We start from the raw sequence: 10209 nt of genomic DNA, 5'->3' as shown, positions 1-10209 counted from the left end.
TTGAAGCGTTTGACCAGGAGATCTAACTCTTTGACTTTCGCCGGACGGGCTTTAACCAGTGGACTTCTCCACCCGGTTGTGATAGGTCAGCCCATAGGAACACTTCGGGGCAAGGTCCAGGCCAAACCATAGAAAGATTCCCTCTGTGTCGACCCGACATGGCCGTTTCCCCCCTCCAGGTGCCGGTGGCGGCGCCTTCCGTGAAAAGGCCACACTCTGGAGCCGCGTGCCAGGCGTTTGCAACCGCCACAACACTTCCAGAGATGTAAGAGGGCTCGACGCAAGATCTGGCGGCATAGCTAGTCCCCGAAGGCCGCATGCCACAACCGTAGACACAAGGAATGGAAAATATACAAAAAGTGAAAACAAATGGGTGTTTTATGTAAATATGAAACAAACATCATTTTTAGTTTATTCAAATTTAAAACATAGTAGTATAGAAGCTCAATCATTTCAAGATTATGATAAAAAATGATATAATTAAAATTGGTCAAAATCAATGCAAGTATCAATTATTTGTGATTATAACAAAGTACAAGGATCTATGTGGAAAAGTACATGAGGTCACATGTCTAATATAATAAAAAACAAAAACATAATGGATATTCATAACCTATGGAAAATTCTACCCCAAAAAGATATATAATTTGTTTATGTTAAGTATAGATAAGTCAGGTTCAAATTAATCAAATTAATCAAATTTTAACTTTAAAAAATTCAAATAGAAACATAAAAAAGTGGATAATATATATAACTAAAAAAACAGAGCATAAGTATAGATAAGTCAGACTCAAATTAATCAAATTTTAACTTTTAAAAAATTCGAATAATAAAATTTATGATATATATGCCTACGGCAAGGCCATCGGCATAGAGTGCCACGTGGCACCCACTTCGTAAAGATGACATATAATATATAGGTCGTCGGCATAGTTTTAACGGCGTCGGACTGCCGTCTGTGTCCAGGTCAGTGGGCCCACAAATGTGCCGAAGGCCAGGTTATACCGCCGGCTGCCGCCGGCATAGACGGTGATACTCTGATAACCTATCTATGGCTATGGCTGCCGTCGGCATAGAGGGCGGTATACCGACGGCTTATCTATGCCTACGGCTTCAGCCAGGCCATCGGCATATATCGGCCTATGCCTACGGCCGTGACAAAATGCCGACGGCATAGAATATGCCGTCGGCTAGCTGTCAGGCAAACCTCGACCATAGCCTCGAAATCGGATCCATGTTGGCCAAGGTGAGCTTGCCCAACACCACTATCGAGGCCAATGGCACGGATCCGTCTGTCGACATAGTGTTGTCTCAACCTCCACCATCGACATGATGCCCGTGAGGAGAGGAGCCTCACCACCCATGGAAACCACCTGGACGACGCCCAATCCTACCCGGAGCGATGGCCCTGACCTACCTCAGGCACATATTTGGTCAGCCCGAGCGCGAGACTGAGGTCCAAGCCACCGGGACGTGCCTAACTGTCGAGCACACCACACCGGCCGCCAGTAGCACGCCGCCCGGGACCCTCGGTCGCCGGAACCAGACTATACCCACAAACGCGAGACAAGCCTGTCAGGCCGACCACGATTTGGGGAAAATAGCTGCCGCTTGAGACAGGCCCACAATGCCAGGTTGCAGACGCCGCCACCACCACACTATAGTGGACACCGACCATGCAATCCACCACCGCACCCCGCCGCTGACCGACGACCACCATCGCCAAATCTACCGCTCCGTGCACCGCATCACCATGGCCCCGGCGAGCACCAGAGCTATCGCGTAGCCACGGCAGCGCAACAGCACACCCACACCGCCGCCACACCCTGCACTAAGTGTCGTGCCCCCGCTGGCCACCGCGTCCCACACAACACATCACCAGCCTGGGAGGAAGAGGGCCCCGCCTCGACCGGTACGATCCATGTTTTTGCCAGTACCGTCCTTCAGCGACAACAAGGTGAAAGGGAGGTCAGGAAGGAACGGAGGCCAGCGGCGGCGAGGGTATCGCCCCACCGCTCATGGAGACCGGCAAGGTCAAGGTTAATGTTTTGAGTAAAATGCATCGGTGGTCACTGAACTTGTCGTGTACGCCCACTTTGGTCACTGTACTTAAGAACACGGTTAATACGGTTATTAAATACGAGTTGCGGTGATTATACGGTCACTGTCTCTTCGTATAGCTTCGTATTTTATTGAGTTGACCGGTAAAACAGTTTGAATGATGCCTTGTCAGCTCTTTTTTTTTCTTTGTACCGACACAAGCAAAACAAAATAGTGACGCGATGGGGATTTGAACCCCAAACAGTGTACACTTACAACAACCGTCACGATTCCTTATTGTACGTTAGCGTGCATGCACACAGTGCACACACAGTATGCGGCAATTTTAGGGGAAAAAAAATTGAGCTGAATTTTAGCAATTTTAAACTAAAGATATGCAACACACACGAAGTATTAGAGAGAATTTTTTGCCGCTACGTTCAAGTTCTGTGGTATTTTTTCTCTTATATTGAGATTGTTTCAAGTCAGCCGAAACATCCTAGTGTACCTCATGATCGAACGGACGGCTGCGCCATTCAACAGGTACTTTCCAATTGCATACTAAGCAGCCCTGTCTACCTTGGTTTCGTGCCACCCACCAACGCTTACATAGCGGCGAGCTAAGCTAGCTATATGCAAGAAATAGAAACGAGGCCATGCATGTGAACAAGGCTGGGGGCTCACGCTACATGCTCTCTTAATCTGTGACGAAACTGAAGAAATATTAGCGTCTAGCAGCCGGAACGTGCAGCTTGATTAACAGACTAACAGGGTAAATGAGAAGAGCTTGAGAGTTGAGAGGTGCATCAGAGTAATTGGACTGGAGAATGAATTATGTATTGATGGGATGGTAATAATACGCAGATATCACAAGCACGTACAATATAGCATACACAAATATGCACGTACCCATATAAGCTCAAGCACAGCATGCATGCACCGCAAGCAACAAACGACGTGTCATGGTTGTCACGTGAATGCATAACGTTAGAGCAGGGTGCCTTTCTCCATTTAGACAAAAGGAGAGATGAGCACAGCGGGCTAGCTTGCTGACATCCTAGCGCTATGTTTGGGGTTTGATTCCACACTATGTCACTATCTTATTTTACCTCTATTTCTTTCTTCCATTCACAGACAAGTGGGACAAGTGGGGTCTGCGTCCGTAGAGAAAGAAAAAGAGCTGACAAGGCATCATCCAAACTGTTTGACCGGTCAACTCAATAAAATACGAAGCTATACAAAAAGACAGTGACCGTATAATCATCGCAACTCGTATTTAGTGGTCGTATTAATCGTATTCTTAAATACAGTGATCAAAGTGGGCGTACACGACAAGTTCAGTGACCATCAATGCAGTTTACTCTTAATTTTTCGTCCCTCCAAAGATTCCGATCTCACAAGCCAAAATTTAATTGCAAACTGAAACACAAAGGAACCGCACAAACTCATTGGCATCTTCCCTATAATGTTTTTCTCAATAAAGAACTTCCATATGTTGTAACGTGTGAAAGATAGAGCACAATAGTATAAGTATATAGCAGGTGTCCTCATCCTTCAGTTAAGATGCAATACAAAACGTAGTGGCATCATACAAACAGAGATTACTAGAAAACAAAGTTGGTCTATGACAATTAACAAGATACCATGTAATTTTCCACTAAAAAGAGCAAGATGCGATCAAGTAATGTTCCGGCTGCAACTGGAAGCTGTTGGAGTCCACAAAAATATGTTATGGGACAACAACAAGTTGATCAATTCCATGGTGAAGAAGTGATTTGCTTGTTGCTGACCTCTGATATCTAGAAATGATGTTGTAGTTTGCTCCAAGGTCGCCGGAACGTTAATTCTGCGCAAGAGATTTCACATGTGTTAGTTTCACCATCGCCGAATGTTTAGAATGGATTCAACTGATTAAACATTCTAACACTGAAGTTAGAAAGAAATACTACCAGAATGTTGTGCATATAGAGAACACTGAGAAACCATCTAGCCTCTCTCGCAGTTGTGACCCATCTAACTTGTGACTGTGGACAGTGGGATGAACAATGCAGCTCAGTACTCCACCTTACAAATCTTCTTCTGCTCACTTGAATCTGGATGCACACGGGGCATTAGATTACTCCATCCATGTTAGATGTCGAAACCTGTCATTCGTCTGTGTGGGGCAGATCATTTCATCTGACAGAAATGCAAAAAAATAAAGAAGATGGAGTGCAAGTGGTAGGGCCAATCAGGATCACATCTTGTACTGAAGAAAAGAGAGAAAATAGCTACTGACTTGCCTCTTGCTTGTTTCATCAATCTGAGATGTAATAGTTTGACACCCGGTAGAGAATTAAGGAAGCCTTGATATAAACAGAGGTACTTGCAAATATAAGCTTTCACAGGCTGAATACACTGTAAGCAATTGTAACTTATAAGTACAGAAACATGTAACAAATGTAAACATGATGACTACGTAAAACGAAATATTGCATGTTGAACTCACCCTTCTGAATACAGTGTTGAACGCCATTGGGCCCGACTCAACTCTTCAACAAATCCATGCTTCTGCTATATATAAGCATATGCAGCTTAAAAATGCATGGGCACAAACTGAAAAAAAAATGTGCTGTATACCAGCATTTGCAGCAAGAAATCTGACCAAGTATGAGAGAAACCAAAAAAAAAACGAAATAGCAGGAGATTTAAGTGTACCAGCATAGTGTTCCATGGTGGAACTGGAAGTAGCCTTGCTCCGATTTAGTCAGCACGAGTTGTAAGTGTAAAGCAGATCATCTTGGCTGTTACAGAAAAAAAAAAGTAAGTGTAATCGTACGGTAATACTGTGAATTAGCACATCTCACTCCATAGCTGCTTCTACTACTAGTTGGAGTTAAGAGAAGAAATTAGCTGACCTGGCACTTGTCATGGCTATGGCCGTCGTCTGGGATCATGAGCTCTCTCCCGCTGCTGCAGTCCCGGGATGGAGAGATGATGATTCCCCTGTTGCTTCTTCCACTTGGATGATGTTGTCCCCCAGGTCGTGGATACTCCGTTCCGTATACAGTCGCAGCAAGGGACTATTGGGGTGCGCCTCCACTTCACTTTGCAGCATAGCAAGCTTCGCCACATGAGCTTCGTTGCCAAGTGAGATCTCCTTGAGCCTTGGAAGGTGGTTGATACCAATCACTCCTGATGTCAAGTAGCATTCGCCGATACATATAATTTGCAGCTTGGGTGAGGTGCCATCCTCAAATTTCATCTCTCTCAGTTTCGCCGTAACTGAAGTATCAAGTTTCTTGAGATTTGCAAATGCTCCTGTTTTGAAAGCTAACTTCTCCCCAATATAAGAGTCCAGTCCAAGACGAAGTTTCATGAGGCTGGGAAGTAAACCTAGTATTTCCATGTTTTTTCCTTCTTCCTTTAGTTTGGAATCCCATAAGTAAAGCTTCACTAAATGCATCAGATTGCCAAACCAGCCAGGAATATCTCCAAGGCATCCACCCAACTTCAGGGTCCTCAACTGGGGAGGAGGACAGGAAACAACATGCAGCCACTTGAGTGAACCGTCCACTTCAAGAGAGCGGAGGGAAGTGAGCTTCGTAATAGATACACAAAGTACCTTGCATTTTCGCTTGGTGGCCCCTTCTGTTACCATGCTCAGTTTTCTCAGCTGCACAAGCTCACCTAGCTCTTTAATTGTTTTGCATCCAGTTCGTCCGATGTCCACAACCTCTAGTGTTTGTAGCTCTTTTAGTTTGCCAATTCCTTTTGGCACCTTCACACCATACGACTCTGACCAACGGCTAGACCAGGTCATGTGTAGATCAGCAACTAACTCAGCACGCTCACTAGGATCAACCAAAGGTGTGAACATCATGGGCAAACATAATGACTGCAGCAAGCATTCCTCGAGGCCTTCCAAGTCAAAGCGTTCGCAGGAAATATTTCTAGTACAACGGAGACTGTGTAGACTCTTGAGTTTACTTATCTCAGTTGGCAGTTCGGTAATATAACTGTTTCTTATGTTCAAAGTACGCAAGCCTTGTAATTGTCCTATGGATCTAGGAATTTTATAAATATATGAACATCCTTGAGGATTAGATAAATTCACATACTTAAGGTGGCATAGCAATCCAATGTTACTGATGTCTTTTTGTGTGACTTCAAACTGTGAATTCTCTAGATCCAAGGCTCTGAGCATTCTTGCCTTAGGTGAACAAAGTAAAGATTCCAACAGTCTCTCGCTAAATATGGTTAATGACCGGACATGGCCCCAATCCATGCCAATATTCTGGAACTTACTACCATGGTATGCTACCTGACGAAATGTGTCTTGTGAGACACTAGTTACATTATCTTCTGGCACATACACAAAATTTTCATCTCTGGAAATTGAGACCATGACATCACGCACAATATCGTGGACTCGACAACTCTTAACTATTCCTTCTACGTTCACAAAGGAAGGTTGAATCATGCTACGGTTGATTAGCTCATTAAAGTAATTGTTTCCCACATCCTCAATGTTCACCCCAGCCCTTGCTCTAACAAACCCCTCAGCTATCCACCTCTCCACCAAACGCCTCCTTTTGATTTCAAAATCCTCAGGAAAGATGCTTAGATACAAAAAGCATGACTTGAGATGAGATGGCAAGTGGTTGTAGCTTAGAGTAACTATCCTCCTCATAGCTTCAAGGCTAGAGTTGACCTCAAGCTCTAACGGGATTTGTTTATAGATACTCTCCCACTCTGTTACCTTTTTGGTGGCAAGCATACCTCCTATAGTGAGTAAATCCAGCGGTAGACCACCACACTTATTCACTATTTTGTTGGCCATGGTCTTCATTTCCTTATCATTTTCCATGTCCTGATGTGATGTCCTACTCTTTATTAGTAGCAAATTTGTAGCATCACCTGTTTGCAAGTACTTAAGATGATAGACAAGCGCTTCAGAGGTGCACTGCTTAGCCAAGCCATCATCTCGTGTTGTTACTATTATACGACTACCTTTATTGTTTCTACTAGGAATAACAATATCTTTGGTCCACAGGTCATCAAGAACAATGAAGTACCTCTTATCCGTTAGCTTTTCTCTCAGGTAGCTAGCGAGATTGTCTACTTGCACCTCCTTCCCTTCAAGTTCCTTCAAGCAAATCTTCAATGAATCACCACCCAATAGCTGCCTAATCATGTCCTTGAGCATCTCTATCTTGTAAAACGACTGTGAGACTGTGACCCAAGCACAACAAGAAAAATTATTAATGGTGTCTTCTTTACTTTCATATGCCTTCCTAGCAAGAGTAGTCTTGCCTAAACCACCCATACCAACGATACATATCACCTTCCGAAGACCATTTTTCGAGCCAACATCCACCATCTTAATCAACTCCTCTTTAGGCTTAGCAAAGCCCACAAGCTCTGCCTCATCAATGTTGCTAGCTGAGTGGCTGCGAATATCTTCCATGTAGGAATTCACCTCGTCAGTACCGCTGGAGGCGTCTTTGCTCATCAAGTTATAGCGTGTGTTCCTATTGCTCACTTCTTCAACCCTTGCTTTGAGATCACGAATTTGGCTGGCAATGCGATGGCGGTCTTTTAGCTTAAGCAATTGTTGAGACCAGCTCTGGCTTCCAACATGCACCATGAATTCGGCAAGGCAATCCTCAATACCATAGGCTAGGTCCCTTACTTGCTTTGCCCACACCTGCAATACCATACTTTTGTTCTTCGTCGCTTCAACGGACAGAAGGAATGCATGCATGGTCTCTGGCTCGTCTTTGATGAACCTTCAAAGCACATTTTATTAGAGCTAATTCCTGGTGTCATTTTATGGATCGTGGAACGAAAGAATGCATAGGGAAGTTTGTGAAATCTATATACATAAGTAATTTATTTCACACGAAGGCAAAAGGATTGACAAATATTTCCGTCAGGAGGGAACAGCAATAGCACATTACAACAACGATCCAAACAAAGATTCATAACATTTTATTTTTGAAACGGAGGAAAAGGGCCCCTTCAATTAATTAAAGAAAAGCTATTACCGAGTTATCACCCGACGAGCACATCATAAAGCAAGATACACAAAGCAATCATTCTCACGGCACAATGAACCCAGGTTCATATATTTCTCATTGGTGAGTTGCATTTGATTGATCATATCTCAGTCTAACAAACAAGACTGGATGAACAGGGAATGAGAACATGCATGTCATGGAAAACAAATTCCATCCTAAGATAGGTGTATCTGTTTTATGACAAGTATTTGACTGAAATTAAACTATCGGTATGTAATTCATGTCAAACAAGAATAAGTACACGCGAGTACTTTGGAAAATGGATATAACGATGCCATCAGATTCTCTTCACATAGATTATACATACCAGATGTCTTTGCGGACGCCAATGAGGAGGCTCATCTCAGCAGCAGCGGCAGAGGCGGCCACGCTGATGGCGCCCATCAGCATCGACCTCGCCATGCTCACCACCGTCCCCGACATCTCTGGCCGGTTCTTCTCCTCTTCCCTTTCTCGATTTACAAACGCTCTCTTTGCTCAAGTGGTTAGAGCAACAAGTATTGATTTGCAGCTCACACAGGTAGGTTGAGGCGTTTATGTAGAACGAAATCCTATGTTTTCTTTTTCCGTCCGAAATTCTTTCGATGAATTATCATGGCTCATGTTGCCATGCGTGTCTACATACTGTATATGCCCCACGTGAAAATAAGGACACATAACTGCACCAAAGCTGTGAAGCAAATACGTACGCGTACCAGCCGATGATGACATATTAAACAGCAAATATGAGCTTGTTATCCTACGTGGAGCCAATTAATATGACCTTATCTTATTAGAAGAAAACAATGATTACTTTTGTTTTTCGGTTATTTTTTTTGCTAGAAACTTTCAATCTATTTACCTTCAATCATGTCAGTTCAAAGAACAACAGAGGTAATAAAAATTACAACCATGTCCGTGGACAACCTAGCAACAACTACAAGCACTAAAGTGAGCCGAAGGCGCGCCGCGGTCATCGCCCCTCCCTCACCGGAGCCGGGCAAACCTTGTTGTAGTAGACAGTCGGGAAGTCGTCGTGCCAAGGCCCATATGACCAGCGCCAGAATAGCAACCATCGCCGATGACGAAAGTTGTAGGTCAGAAGGATCAAACCTCTAAACACATAAACGAAGACGAATGAAAACTGTATCCAAATAGATCCAGCGAAAACCAGAAACGACCGAATCCCGCAAGATCCGACAGAGCAAAATCTCCACACGCCCTACGACGATGCTAGACGCACTATCTGGACGGGGATAGAACATGGGACACAATAGTAGAAACTAAATGGAGAAACAAAAAGAAAATAGTGATAGAAGAACAACAAAATGAAAATAAAAAAATGAATAAACGGAAAGGAAAAAAAAGTAAAAAGAAAACAAATAAAATAATAAAAATGGGACCGGTCAAGGCTAGTAGAGAGCAAGATGAAGAAAATTGAGCTACGGCAAACGAGCGACCGTACATACAACGACTGAGAGATGCGTACAGCCACAACCGAGCGAGCATGCGGCATTGCTAAAGGCGACAGCTATATCCGCCTCGTTGGCGAGATATAGGACGACCTGGCTTCCTCTGTCAATCTGACACATTGATTCCAGCGAGATGAAAAAATGGGTGGCAATCTCGGGGTTGAGGAGTCTTAGTGGCAAAAATTTGATCCAATTTTTAGAATGTGAAATTCGTCTTCTCCCCTTTCCAATTTGTCTAACTACGTAGCTTCCTTGTAGTAGATAGTGGCCACTACCATGTACCAGCCTCTCCATTGCAGCTGTGCTTATCTCAGTGTTGCCGCTACCTTTCCTCCTCCGGAACAATTGAACTACACTTATCCATACGTCCCATATAATTTTTGAACATGATGTATTTTCAAATGCCTCCCATTCATATTTCTCCATTGATTGCATTCATCCAACCTATTGTTTTTTATTTCACTGCTCTCTCGATTAGGATCCTCGACTCCATATGTGTTCATTTGGTTGCTAGTACTATCCTGATAACGTGAAGGCTACAGAAAGACCACAAAGAGTAGTGTGTCTTTTATAGACTGGTGAATGTTGGTGAGCACATTATCTATTTCATTCTTGTTGGAATACTTGAGCCTTAATTGCCCTTTCTCGAAAGGGAG

General features: G+C 43.7%; 1 protein-coding gene across 1 annotated transcript; it reads right to left on the bottom strand.

Annotated features, from left to right (window-relative positions):
* Positions 1–4972: 4972 nt before the first annotated feature.
* Positions 4973–8632, bottom strand: LOC119288163 (disease resistance protein RPM1-like). The gene is made up of 2 exons (XM_037567789.1): positions 8410–8632; positions 4973–7811 (listed from the first exon to the last, which is right to left on the bottom strand). Exons 1-2 carry the CDS (start codon positions 8523–8525, stop codon positions 4973–4975), a joined length of 2955 nt encoding a protein of 984 aa, XP_037423686.1. The 5' UTR covers positions 8526–8632.
* Positions 8633–10209: the final 1577 nt, after the last annotated feature.

This window comes from Triticum dicoccoides, chromosome 4A, assembly GCF_002162155.2.
Source record: "Triticum dicoccoides isolate Atlit2015 ecotype Zavitan chromosome 4A, WEW_v2.0, whole genome shotgun sequence".
NCBI lineage: Eukaryota > Viridiplantae > Streptophyta > Magnoliopsida > Poales > Poaceae > Triticum > Triticum dicoccoides.
Note: the sequence above shows the minus strand (reverse complement) of the source record. Positions and strands in the feature narration are given on the sequence as shown.

Bases quoted from the DNA above. Each gene is read 5' to 3' on its own strand.
- LOC119288163 (XM_037567789.1), bottom strand. From the start codon at position 8,525: ATGTCGGGGACGGTGGTGAGCATGGCGAGGTCGATGCTGATGGGCGCC. The intron at 7,812-8,409 runs GTATGTATAATC...TGTGCTTTGAAG, and splicing joins GGCGTCCGCAAAGACATCTG to GTTCATCAAAGACGAGCCAG.